General features: G+C 42.7%; 1 protein-coding gene and 1 long non-coding RNA gene across 9 annotated transcripts in view; one reads left to right on the top strand and one right to left on the bottom strand.

Moving 5' to 3' along the window:
- The window catches only part of MAEA (macrophage erythroblast attacher), a 46,213-nt gene extending 40,245 nt beyond the window's left edge, over positions 1–5,968 (top strand). For all 8 annotated transcript variants that reach the window (XM_015285923.4, XM_046940278.1, XM_015285925.4 and 5 more), the window contains 4 exons: positions 1,133–1,241; positions 2,987–3,120; positions 4,157–4,352; positions 4,771–5,968. In XM_015285923.4, coding sequence (XP_015141409.3) covers positions 1,133–1,241; positions 2,987–3,120; positions 4,157–4,352; positions 4,771–4,866 — 535 coding nt within the window. In that variant the 3' untranslated portion in view covers positions 4,867–5,968. The remainder of the gene's footprint in view (positions 1–1,132; positions 1,242–2,986; positions 3,121–4,156; positions 4,353–4,770) is intronic.
- Positions 5,969–8,094: 2,126 nt separating this feature from the next.
- Positions 8,095–12,254, bottom strand: LOC121113230. Its single transcript, XR_005859940.1, has 3 exons — positions 12,192–12,254; positions 11,279–11,378; positions 8,095–10,057 (listed from the first exon to the last, which is right to left on the bottom strand). It is a non-coding gene; the product is annotated as an uncharacterized LOC121113230 (long non-coding RNA).
- Positions 12,255–13,651: the final 1,397 nt, after the last annotated feature.

The following is a 13,651-nucleotide window of genomic DNA, read 5'->3' as shown; positions in this document are numbered from 1 at the left end:
GCTGAACTAACATGGCTACATGAGAAGCTTTCATACAGGGTTTTAAAGCAGTCAGATATCCCTATCTGATAATTCACTAGTTTTGCAGCATTTTGTGCATGTCTTAAAATTTGTCTTTACTTTAAAGATCATAGAATCATAGAATTGCTAAGGTTGGAAAAGACCCACAGGATCATCCAGTCCAACCATTCACCCTTCACCAATGGTTCTCACTAAACCATATCCCTCAACACAACATCCAAACGCTCTTTGAACACCACCAGGCTCGGTGACTCCACCACCTCTCTGGGCAGCCCATTCCACTGCCTGACCACCCTTTCAGAGAAGTAGTATTTCCTAACGTCCAGCCTGAACCTTCCCTGGTGCAGTTTGAAGCCATTCCCTCTAGTCCTATCACTGTCACACGAGAGAAGAGGCTGACCCCCAGCTCACTACAGCCTCCCTTCAGGTTGTTATAGAGAGCTATAAGGTCTTGTTCTTGGTAATTCTGTTACTTCTTTCTAATATGTAATTTTTCAGCTTTATGTATCTGTTTTCTGTATGAATTTGTAGTAGTTATATTTTTTTCATAGTATTTAGAAGGCTGCTGGTAGCAGGGTGGGTTTTATTGCATTACCCTCCAATTTCTGGTAGTCTGTACAGAAACTGACACTGCCTTCCAGCCTATAGCAAATAATCACTTAGCCAAAGGTAAATGTTCTCTCAAATGTCAATGAAAACAGGATAGGATTTTAAATGCTTTGATTTTTTTTAGTGGTTCGGAATACCACATTTACCACATTATTGGACCACATTCCTTTCTTACAAGTGTATGCAAAAGAGCAACACACTGAGCTTGTGTAAATGGAGACATTTCTTCCACCAGTCTTGGATCTGTCATGCTGGGTGTAGGTGAGGTAAGATTACATGCTGTGGTAGAAAGTTTGGTTTCTAAGTAACTGCAGTACAAAATTCCTCGTGTTTGAAGTTATTCTTCTATTCTTATATGTAGGGCTATAAGTCCCTTTAAGTACACCACCTTTTTGATTGTGTATTGACAACAGAACTTAGTTTTTCTCTGAAGTCTAACGTAACATGAGTTTATTTGATGTAGAAACAACCATATCTGAAAGGTCTAAATTGTCTATTTCAGACATGCAAGGAAGCACTTCAGTCAGGCTGAGGGAAGCCAGCTGGATGAGGTTCGACAAGTGATGGGGATGTTGGCTTTTCCTTCAGACACTCATATCTCCCCCTATAAGGTAGGTGATATTATGCTTGAAATTCAGTGATTCAGTGGGATAATATAACAAGCTTGTAATTTGTTTTTCTGTGAAACAGAATGCAACAATGATCCATAGATAAACTATTTTTTTCCTAGTTCTACTTTCTAAAAAATCCATTTTTTATATTTCCTTAATCTTAATACCAGTCCTCGCCTATCGATAATAGGGGTAGTGGAAGGTAGGCAATAGTTCAGCTGGCATAACAAGCCAAGAGTCCTGTGGAATAACATGGCCACATATCAGCATGGCAATATAAGCACATTTTTTCAACCACTGATGTTGAGATCAACATAGATGGTTTGAAAGACTGGATGTAAGACAACATGAAATACTTAAACATACTATTAAAACCTTCAAACAAGTTCTCCGGCCAGCTTGATCTTTCTGGATGAGGGAATTCCACAGCACAGGTGATCACAACAGAAGGTGACAGTGAAGTCCATCCTTCTTTCTTCTGTCTTTCCTTGCTTAAGAAGTAAAATGAGGAGAGACAGAGGCAAAGTGGTGCAGGGTAAAGCATAAGGGCTGATGTCTGCATCATGGTAATATCACTGCCTATGTAGTTTGGTATCAACGTGTATTGAATTTGTTGCTACTGCTACACAGTGTACTGTCTCTGCATTACTTTCTTTTAAATCCTAGTTAATAAACTAAATATATTAAAAGAAGTTTTCTCCTATTTGCCTCAAAGTGTAGTGTGTGCAGTTGATAATATTGAGCTTATTTCTAAGAGTGATCAGCACTGCTATTTGTCATAACAACAAATGTAGGTTATGGGTAGGAAGGGAGAGGTGCTAGCAGAAGGAGAGATTAGGTCTTTACCTATGTATGTAAAATATAACAAGTAGGTTTTCCAAGTCTTCCTACATGACTTTTCATGGTGTGACTTTAGAGTTCAGAATAACCTTGACTTCTGTGTGTTTAGTTCCTGGTTATCTTAAATCCTTTTTAAATGAAGGTCATATTATGTACTTAAACCTGTGGGTTTTTTTGTAACCCGTAGCATTACAATATGTAAGAAATGTGCCCTTGAACGCATAGCATTCTGTAACCTGAAGCTGTGCCAGCTCTTCAAATTAAATTCCTTGTTCAAGTGATTGGAAATTCTATAAACAGTACAAATTACAAAGATGCATTGGTAGAATTAGTCTGACTCGAGGTAAAAATGCTTCTAACTTCTCAACAGATGTCTGCTAAGTCGGATATTACCCGTTCAGAGGCTTTAGAGCAAATGTCCACATACTAATGTTGCTTCATAAATAGGCTGGCATTTTAGAATGCCATACAAACAAAAATCCTTATAAAGATTTACGAACTTTAGTTAGAAGATTTGATAGATGTGGATAGAGCAAAGAGGAGTATAGGAACTACGCTTATTGCAGAATCACTTAATGGAACCTCTGGGTAGATGTCTTTTATTAAAAACTAAAGCATGTTGTTTGAACTAAGATCTCATGTTTTCAGAAGCTCATGTGCACAAGTATAATGAAAAGATTGGAGACTGAATATCATCATGCCAGCTATTTTACGTAATGCTTTAAATAAGGCTTTGCTAATGTAGTGTTGAAGTCCTTTCTAAACAAGTACATTCTTACTGTGTGTTAGCATGTATGCTTTTATTTTGTAATGGATTCAGTCTAGTGAGTTTATACCACTCTCAGGCTTCCCTCCAGATTAAACTAGATTAAAAACAACTTACAGTTGTGTTGTTTTTTTAACAGGATCTCTTGGACCCCGCTCGATGGAGAATGCTGATACAGCAGTTTAGATATGATAACTACAGACTACATCAGCTGGGAAACAATTCTGTTTTTACTATAACACTCCAGGCAGGCCTTTCAGCTATAAAAACACCGTATCCTTCAATGCAGATACTGATGTTGAGCACAGTGTTTTTTCTATGAATGCTTTTCAGAAAGTGCAAAAAAAAAAAAAGGCATTTACCTATTTTTTTGTTTCTACGTTGTTTTCGTACTGGGTCATCCTTTCCATGATAGGATAATATATATAGGGTAGGGTAATATATACATATAGGGTAGGGTAATATATATATACATATATAGGGTAGGGTAATATATATATACACATATAGGGTAGGGTAATATATATATATATATATACACATATAGGGTAGGGTAATATATATATATATATATACACATATATAGGGTAGGGTAATATATATATATATACACATATATAGGGTAGGGTAATATATATATATATACACATATATAGGGTAGGGTAATATATATATATATATACACATATATAGGGTAGGGTAATATATATATATACACATATATAGGGTAGGGTAATATATATATATATATACATATATAGGGTAGGGTAATATATATATATATATAGGGTAGGGTAATATATATATATATAGGGTAGGGTAATATATATATATATATATAGGGTAGGGTAATATATATATATATAGGGTAGGGTAACATATATATAGGGTAATATATTTGCAAAAGTCAGAGAGCTAGGTGAGAGCCACAGTTTTTTTAACTACTTGAGAGTTTATCCTGCTTGTTTTTATAGGAATATACAAATATATCCTGCATCTTCAGCAGGTTGGTTGTGTTTGTGATACAATATAGTCTGTTTAAGAAGGGCTGATGGTACTGATGTGCTCTAAAGGAGAAATGTTACCTGTCGAGTGTGCCAGGTGCATGTTGCTCACTGCTGTTCCTTCTTGAAACCAAGCACTTGGTTTTCGTATGCACACAATCATAGAATCATAATAATTCAATAATCTTGAATAGTTGCATACACTGTATAACCTAGTCTAAACTTGCACAGATTACTGTATTTCTGATGTATTTCATTAACTGATTCCACGTCCGTTGGTTGTACCTTAACTTGTTGTTAAATAGACAGTGCTATAAAGAGGATGGGAGTTCAAAAAACCCAGACTGCCCTGTGTGTAGCAAATCCCTGAACAAGCTGGCTCAGCCTCTGCCTATGGCACACTGTGCCAACTCCCGACTAGTCTGCAAGATTTCGGGGGATGTAATGAATGAAAATAATCCTCCCATGATGTTACCAAATGGATATGTCTATGGATACAATGTAAGTGTTGAAATCAGTGCCTTACTGATGTCTGGAATAGCAGTGGTCACAGTAACTTCCTCTATCAAAATAAGAGCTTGTAAACTCAGAAAGCTGGAAACATCTCTATTAACGGGGGGGGGGGGGGGGGGAACAACACTTTTACAGTAATTCTTAAGGGATTGAATGTGATAAAATTGCTTTGTAAGGAAACTAATGTATTGTGAACATGCAAGCTGATAGCGTGAAATCAAATGGCACTGGAAATTTTCCCCTCTGGAGTGTAATAGTACAGAGCAAGTACCCTGTGGATGAAGATGTTTTCACCTCAGACTCTAAAAAAGAAGAGATTATTTACTAAACAGTTAAGAATGCTCTGAGTTATGAATGCTTTGAGATACTATCGCGAGTATTATCTTCTGATTTCATTCTTTTCCAGTCTCTGCTTTCTATTCGTCAAGATGACAAAGTAATTTGCCCAAGAACCAAAGAAGTCTTCAACTTCTCACAAGCTGAGAAAGTCTACATCATGTAGGTCCGTAAAAAACACAAGACGAAGTGCCGCTGGAATTTTGACGCAGTGTACATTGGCATTCCCTGTAAAGGGGGGGGGCCTTAATGTGTGGCAAAGAAGCAAAACCTGCCACCTTGGTGATCAGACCTGTCGGTGGCATTATTGTTTCTTGCGACCAAAGATCAATGAGCAACAATAAACACTCTTTAAACAAAAGAAAAGAGGAATTATGACTTAAGTTTGTACTTGAATGAAAACGAAAAGAAACTTTGATTGTCAAGGTTTTGTAACATAAGGTCAAAAATTGGACTCTTCTCAAAAGTACTTTCATCTTTTAAAGGATAACTCTCTTTAAAGATGGACACTTGCACTGGGGGAAAAGTTGCAACAGATTGAAACCTAAATCCATTTTTCTTCCCTCTTCTTCACAATTGTCCGAGACCCTTTTGTTATGAAAGATTTCAGTACTACGAATACTCTCCTTTAAGCTCCTCTTTGCCTTCTTTATGATCCTCTCGTGAAGTAATCCTGAACGTGAATCATGTAACTTATTTCCATGGGAAAATATTGATGTCGTTGACACGAGACTGGCTTCTCTGGAGGATCAACTAGGGACTGGTTTGAAGGAGTTAAAGTCTTTTTCCAAACCCAAATATTTTAAGGAGGTTGCATAAATATCGAGAGAAACTGAGAACATTTCAGGCAAAAATTTGATGCTTGTTTAAATGTTCTTTTTCCAGTCTACCATAGTGTTAAAGTCCTTCTAAAGTTATTAGTTATGTGCATAGGGTTCAATATGAAATCATTAGTGCTACTGCCTTATTTCTTGCTTTGAGAATGTACTCACATGAAAATGAGCTGGTATTCTTAAGTGTTGGGCAAAGTTTCTGAAGATGCCTTGCAGGATAATTACATAATTTTAGGGCCTAAATAGTATTCATGACTGAAACTAATAGTTCAATTTTAATGACTACAGAACACATCCTTACGACTTTTGAAAAGAATTAAACCATTGTAGTTTAAACAAAACCATATTGTAGAGGTTTGTATTTAGCGCTTATTTTTGCATGTTGATGTTGATTAGCTAATAAAAGATTGTAAATGTAAAACATGTTAATAAAAACTGTTTTCCATTTCTTGATTATATAAAATAAGAAAGTTCCTTCGTATTTAAATGGTAAAAAAAAAAAAAAAACCCAAACCCTCTTTAAAGGGTCACACAAGGAGTGCAGCTTCCGTGTGTCTTTTAGTATTATGCAAGGTAAAATCATCTGTGTTGTTGACTCTAAATTAAGACCATCTCAAACACCTCTTCTTGGCTTAAACTTTTCATATGTGAACCATACACTGCTCTGTTCCTGTCAATTCTGTCACTTCCTACAGGACTCACAAAATCACAACTTTATGGGCTACAGGATCGTGGCAGAGATGCATATAATCAGTTCAGTGAGATCTCCTGTGAGATGTCTTCAAAGGTTCCATTTTCAATAAGCATACATTATTGATGCTTCTCAACTGGTGTATCTGGAGTGCTGCAGAGCTGTCAGTTTGGCCGAGACCAGTTCTTCCTGTGCTCCTTGCTGGAAGTGTCTGCTTCCCTCAGCGTTTTCTGAAGTAGCAGATATAGGTGACTCCTGCTTAGGTGGAGATAGATAATGAGAGCTGGCATCGGTAACTGGAGTAATTGGCTATCAAAGTGATTTATGTTTTCCTTCCTGATAATGCAAGATTAGGAGCATCAGCTCAAGCTTGCCCTGGGGAAAGCATTGCTGAAATCCAAGTGCAACAGCGTCTGTTTTTGTTTCATTGACTCTATGCGTTATCATAGCAGGAGAAGGGCAAGGAGAACTTTTGAGAGTGGCAACCTCTCCCTATTTCATAGAAGGGCAGGGAGGGAAGGGGTGTGCATGTGTGCTCTTCTGGGTTGTTTTTAGTCTTCATATGTATTTGTTGGGCTTTCTAGCTCAGTTCTGCAGAAGTGCATGGTAACCAGCAAACAGTGGCAGGTCATGGAAATTGTTGCTTTTGCTTCTTTAAGTACCAGTTAGAGCTGCGGCTTCCTGAGATTTCAGCCCTTTTTCCTTTCTGTGGCCTAAAGGGAGTGGTGGAAATCCGCGCTCCCTGAGATCTGGCTGGGGGAGCGAGGGGAGGAGAGCTGCTGTCCTGCAACAGGAGGGCCTCTGCTTACAGAGAGATCACTTTAGCATCCAGATGCCAGCCTTGTATCTCTGATGGTGTGTTAGGAAGTGCACTCTAGAGGTCCAGAAGAAGCTCTTTATTAGCCGTGACTGCTTGCATTGGAATCCTGCAGTCAAACCACCTATTTGGACTGCAGTGAGCTCTGTTTGTTTCAGGCAGCTGCTGCCTCCTGGCTCACCCCTGTGGGCAGTGCCCAGTGCGGGCCCTGCAGGGTGCCTTTCATTCTCAGCCTTACTCCAGCATGACTCCAGAAACCTTCCAGCTTCGTGGGGGCCAGAAATGGCTGCAGGCAGAGACTGCTGCTGGGATTTCTGGTCTGTGTTCCCTGACTGCTCTGCCTGGAGCCCAAAATCCAGCAGACATATCAATTTGTAGCTCCTATCTCAGGCGCCTTCAGGCATTAAACCAAGAGCAGCACATGACTCACAGCAGGTATGAACTTGTTGCCTGTAAACGATGTTTTAATAGCTTTGTACTCTGCTATTCTGCATCTTGATGTTTGTGTCAGCAGAGGGGGTGGCCTGTGTAGGCCTGATTTCTTAATCTCTCCATGAGCCAGTGATGTGCCCAGGTGGTTAAGAAGGCCAATGGCATCCTGGCTTGTATCAGGAATGGTGCGGTGAGCAGTACTAGGGAAGTCATCCTGCCTGTGTACTCAGCACGGGTGAGGCCCCACCTTGAGTACTGTGTTCAGTTTTGGGCACCTCAGTACAGAGAGGACACTGAGATACTGTAGCAGGTCTATAGAAGGGCAACAGGGCTTGTGAAGGGCTTGGAGAATGTGCCCTATGAGGAGAGACTGAGGGAACTGGGGCTGTTTAGTCTGAGGAAAAGGAGGCTGAGGGGGGACCTTATTGCTCTCTTCAAATACCTGAAAGGTGATTGCAGCGAGAGTGGGGTTGGTCTCTTCTCACTGGTGACAGGTGACAGGACGAGGGGAAACGGCCTCAAGTTGTGCCAGGGTAAGTTTAGGTTGGATATCAGGAAACACTTCTTTACAGAAAGGGTTGTTAAGCACTGGAATGGGCTCCCCAGGGAGGTGGTTGAGTCACCATCCCTGGATGTGTTTAAAAACCATTTGGATGTGGTGCTCAGGGACATGATTTAATGAAGGGTTGTTAATGAGGGTAGTAGGGTTAGGTCATGGTTGTGCTCGATGATCGTTAAGGTCTTTTCCAACCTGAGCAATTCTGTGATTCTCCAACTGTAAGTATGGTTGGGTGTTTTCTGCCAACATCCCGTGACACGACTGCATTTATTCCTGCTTCTGTGTACCGTGGGAAGATAATTATGGAAGTCCTGTTCATGTAGCACTGAAAGCGAGGCAGGGTTAGAGATGCTTCCCTCCATAGTTGGAAGTTTGGGTGAAGGTTGTGCTAAACACTGATCTGAGCTACTCACGGCAAAACCTCAGCTTGAGATCTAATCCTGATTTGAGTCAACTCAAGTTTTGCAACACAGTGAAGTTCTTCATTTCAATGAAGTTATTCCTTACCTTATTGCTGACTGGTGATGATAATTTCACCGAGGAGCCTTGGGGTTTTAAATAACGTGTCAGACCCCACTGCAACATCTTGCAATTTGACCCAGGAAACGTGAAATGGAAGAGGCTGATGGATGAGAAGAGCTGTTTGTTTGACTTAACTAAAAATGAGAACGAGGTGTCAGGGTGGAGTTGAGAATGGCTCAAAGCCATTCATCTTTCACGGAGATGAAAATAGCTGCAAATTATTTTGAAAGCGTGAGAAGAAAATGACATGAAACCACTGCATCAGTGTGGGGTGGGATTCCAGAGTTACAGAACAGCACTCGGCACCCCTCTTCTTGCTCCTCATGTAGGGGATGGTGTTCAGTTTTGGGTGAGGTGGAGAGGGAGACGCGCTGAGCCACACTGAGATAATTCAGCAACGTGGAAATGAAAAAGCGTGTGCAAATTTCAGAAAGCAAACAATCTTTCCCCTGGGATTTTTAAGTGATGAGTTCTGGGGAGGAAAAAGCTGACGGAGTATCCACCCTGGGTATGTGTTTGTAGAGCAGTTACCGGAGTAACTGCATGATGAGGGGAATAGAGGGAAAGAAAGGCTGGTGCTGCCTAGATGTTCTCAAACATACTGCGCTGCAGAATGCAGCTGGTGGGCAGCTGAGTGAAGGGGGTGTGTTTACTGAGGATACATCTGCCACACTGCTGTGACTGTCGCTGTTATGAGTCTTCTCAAACCGCAGCTGTAGCACAGTATTCCATTGCTGGCGTTAGGTAGTACCTGGGGGAGGCGGGGATTAGAAATGGTGTGAGGATGGGGCTAAGAGAGAGGACAAAAGGCGATGGGAAGGGCACGATAACTGAAGGGGTTCCTGAGGTCCTGCCGTGGAACTCGTGCTGGTGGGCACTCATGGTGCTGCACAAAAAGCAGGAATGGGCTCGTGTAACAAAAGCAGTTTCAGTGAGATTATTACACGGGAAGGAAAGGAGACAACGTGGAGGAGCTGACTACCAAACTTGAGATGGTTTTAGTGCTGGAGTTCATTCAGCTGTTGATTTGGACCTCACTTGGGAAAGTCTTCATTAAGCATCATGGTCACAGAGGGCTTTTAGTCTCCAGTGTCTTCCATCCTTGACATGGGAACGCAGCCCTAAGGCGGAGTTACCACCTGGATGAAGGAGTGGGGCAGAGAGGGGACCTGGTGATGCTTTCCTGGAGCTCAGAGCAGTCCTGCCTGCTCCCATTGGCTTCTCCTGCACTACAGCTGGTCGGCAGCATTAACCAGAAGCACACTGCCTGCTCAGCTGGCTCTGTGTAAGACGTTTCCTTCCTTCCCAAATTAGTGCACAAAGCCAAGGCTGGTTATGTGGGGGTAACACCTCAGGGGCTGTGGCTGTTCCTTTGGCCCTATTTCCTGTCCCATGACACAAACTCTTGCATTGTGTGTTTCTGAAGGACATCTCCCCTGCTGAGGAGCAGGTTTTCCCAGAGCACTCTTCTGAGTTCCCAGCTGCGACCTTCTCCTGATGGAGCTGGAAGGAACAATGAGGAGAGAAAGATGATAAAGCCTATTCAATCCAGGACAAAAGGATTGTCGATTCACTTAAATATTTTGCTCCCCACCCACAGACATTAAGCAGGATGATACAGACAAAACCCAAAAGGAAATAAACAGATAAACAGCAGACAGTTTCCTTTTCTTCCTTTCATAGCCATAAGCACCATCAGATTCCAGGGCTGACTTCCACCTAGAAAATGAAGGATTTGGGCCATGTCTCTGGATGGCTGCTGGGGTGAAGGAAGGAAAAGTGTTATCTCAAGCCATCTCTGTTGGCTGCTGTGTTACCACAATTCTGCATGAAGGTATGAGCTGCAGCTCCAGTCGTGGTGATCCACCGGGTAGCTTCCTAACTCCTACAGTGCTATGGGAGGAGCTGGGAGCCTCCAGGCTCTGTAAGTGGGTCCTGCCCTCAGAGCATTTGGAATTTAATCATCTCTGAGTATGACTCAACTGTGCGCATGTAAATTGGGACATGCCCAGCTCCAGGATAAACGGCCCTGGGATACACTGAGTGCCCTTAGGGTGTGGTCTCTCCTGCGAGGTGGTCATACAGTGAAGAATGTAAGGGAACTGATAGCACTGATGGGATTTTGGGGGAAATAAATGTATTTACAAGAAACTCTATGTATCCTCTTTTCTGGAACCATGGGTACCTTCATAGTAGGAATAGCCAAGGCTGCTGCTTCAGGTTGTACTGCATAACCAAGTCACCAGCTGGTTCTGGGCCTGCCACCTCTGTTTTGTGGACAAAACCTTCTCCATAACTCAGTGCCTGCTAACAGAGCCAGAAGCCATATTTCTGCAGCCTCCTGATATCAAATGACCTCTCTCAAGCTATTTACAGTCCAGAACTGTGATTAGCTGGAGCACATCTGTCAGAAAAACTTCATCAGGAGACCAAGAATGTGCTTTCTCACTGCTAAAATATGTGCTTCGTTTCCAGTTTGAATTCATCATTTGTTTGTTGTGGGTTTGTTGGGTTTTTTTTTATTGCCATTCTAAAGATTGCTTCATATGTTACATCTTTCTCTGAAGATCTTCTCAACATATGAAACGTCACCTCTCAACTTTGTTTCAGAAAATCAAAACTGATTCAAATCTGTAAAGACATATTGTTAGGCAGCTCTGGCAGCTCCCAGCACTGCAGATAGGGCAGGAGCATTGCATAAGAGCTGGAGCTGCTTTAACCCACCTGCTCCCACTGTGGCATTCCGGCATCTTGGGGGTGACTGCAGTTCTCCATTGATGCCTTCCAAGAAAGAGCTGCTGCTCTGCCAAGCCCAGCTACTTCCCTGTGAACAGAAAGGAAAGAAACCATCAGTTCTTTTCATCAGCTTTTTGGTACAAACAAGCTTTTTTTTCTTCTTCTTTCCCCCCCACATCTGTGCTGTTGTTTTTGGCTTAAGGGGCATTGTGTTTTTTTCCTTCTTTTTCAGGTAAGGGGCAAAATGTGCCTCTACGAATCTGTAGTTGTTCTATATATTTCTCTGAAAGTTTCCCATTGTTCTGCTTGGGAAATGCGTCCACGTTTGGCTCTCTCAGAGGGCAGTGCTCTTTCTTCCAGTTGTTGTTTCCTTGATGTGGTACCCGGGGACGTATTTTGCAAATAAAACCTACGGATTTTAATGCAACACCCCGATCACGTTAAAGACATCTGATTGAAGGCTCATTCCTGGCCTGGAAACAGTGTTACGTGTGTGCCAGCACACACACACAAATGGTGGCTTCCACCTTTGATTGCAGAACGGTGCGTACTTCGCTATGCTCACAGGTCACCCCTAAGGTTGTGGATGCGGGACACCCAACCTGCTGCCACAGATCGATGCTACGAACCTCTAAGTTCAAACCCTACTAAATAAAACGGAATTAAAATAGCTGCTCGCTCCGCTCAGGGTCCCTCTCCCCGGGGTTCGCTGCCAGCCGCAGCCCAGCAGCTCCCACCCTGCAGCTCTCCTGCATTGCCACCTGCCGGGTGCAGCGGCACAGCGCAGCCCTCCGCCCGCAGCCCCGGACGCCCCCAGGGACGGGACCGCCGCAGCCCGATCCCATCCTACCACCCTCATAGCGAAGGACGTCCGTCTTCCTTATGTCTCAGCTCAGCTCACCCTCTTTTAGGTTGAAGTCCCACGTGGCAACGCGTTGGGCATCCCAGCTCAGAGCTGACCTACAAGTGGGAGGCTATCAGAAAGAAGGGGACGGACTCTTTATCAGGGCCTGTTGTGACAGGACAAGGGGAAGTGGTTTCAAATTGAAAGAGGAAAGATTTAGATCGGATGTAAGGAAGAAATGTTTTACAATAAAGGCAGTGAGGCACTGGCACAGGTTGTCCAGAGAGGTGGTGGACATCCCATCCCTGGAGACACCCAAGGTCAGGCTGGACGGGGCTCTGAGCACTTGATGGAGCTGTAGGTGTTCCTATTCATTGCAGGGGAGTTGGACTAGATGGTCTTTAAGGAGCCCTTCCAACTCAAATGATTCTATGATTCTATAAACTGTATCTTGTCCATCTGAAACTACAGGGTGTGTGGTTTGCATTTAGCTTTAAAAAAAGAAACACCCGGGGTAGCAGTGAGCCCTGCCACTCAATGGCTCTGGAGCAGACCTATGTGTATCCACAAGTCACAGGTCCCCTCAGGCTGCTGGGAAAGGCTCTCACCTTCACTCCATTTTACAGATGCACCAATAACGGATCCATTTTTATGAAGGCAGTGATTAGAGGAGCAAAAAATCGTTCTGCTGTCTCTCTTGGAGATGTTGGTCTTCATAATAGAAAGTCAAGAAAACTTCTAAGGGCAATGGGCACGGCCCTGAACTGCTGGAGGTCAAGAAGCATTTGGACACTGCTCTCAGGCACAGGGTTTGGATTTGGGGTGGTCCTGTATGGAGCCGGGAGCTGGACTTAGCAATCCTTGTAGATTTGTTCCAACTTGGGTTATTCTATGATTCTATGCTGCTGTTTTACTGAAGTATATTCACCACCACTGCTTCGTCTCTACATGATATCCATTCTACTGCTGGGACGTGTGCCATGAGGAGAGCAGTGATTACTCCTTTACGAGGCTTTTAACGAGCAGAGTTGCAGAGCGCTGTGTGTGTGCGGCTGGAGAGGCTGCAGTCACCACTCCTCACTCTGCACTCAGCATTCTGGAAGGCCATCGTGGGTGGGTTTTTTTATCAGCTTACTCTTCACATATGTACACCGCATCTACGGTTGCTCCAAAAGTAATGCCTCCTATTTATTTCCATGGAACCTGCAACAGATATAAAGCACGGATTAACACTATTTGATAGAGCAAATTCTCAGCTACAAAGCACTATTTGCCAACATAGTCACCCCCATTAGACATGCATTTTCACTGACAATAACAAGAGCCTGCATGCCACACTCGTAAAAATCTGCATGGCCGTCCAAAATGTGGCTTGTCTTTCACATCCCTGTCACCACAGCTGAAAGAATCCACCCACCACCTCACTGTGCTGAAATCTACCATTCAGTTTCCATAAATGTTCAGCAAGAATCAGTGACTGTCAATGGGTGCCATTTTATTATTATTATTATTATTAT

This window comes from Gallus gallus, chromosome 4 (genome assembly GCF_016699485.2).
Source record: "Gallus gallus isolate bGalGal1 chromosome 4, bGalGal1.mat.broiler.GRCg7b, whole genome shotgun sequence".
NCBI lineage: Eukaryota > Metazoa > Chordata > Aves > Galliformes > Phasianidae > Gallus > Gallus gallus.
Note: the sequence above shows the minus strand (reverse complement) of the source record. Positions and strands in the feature narration are given on the sequence as shown.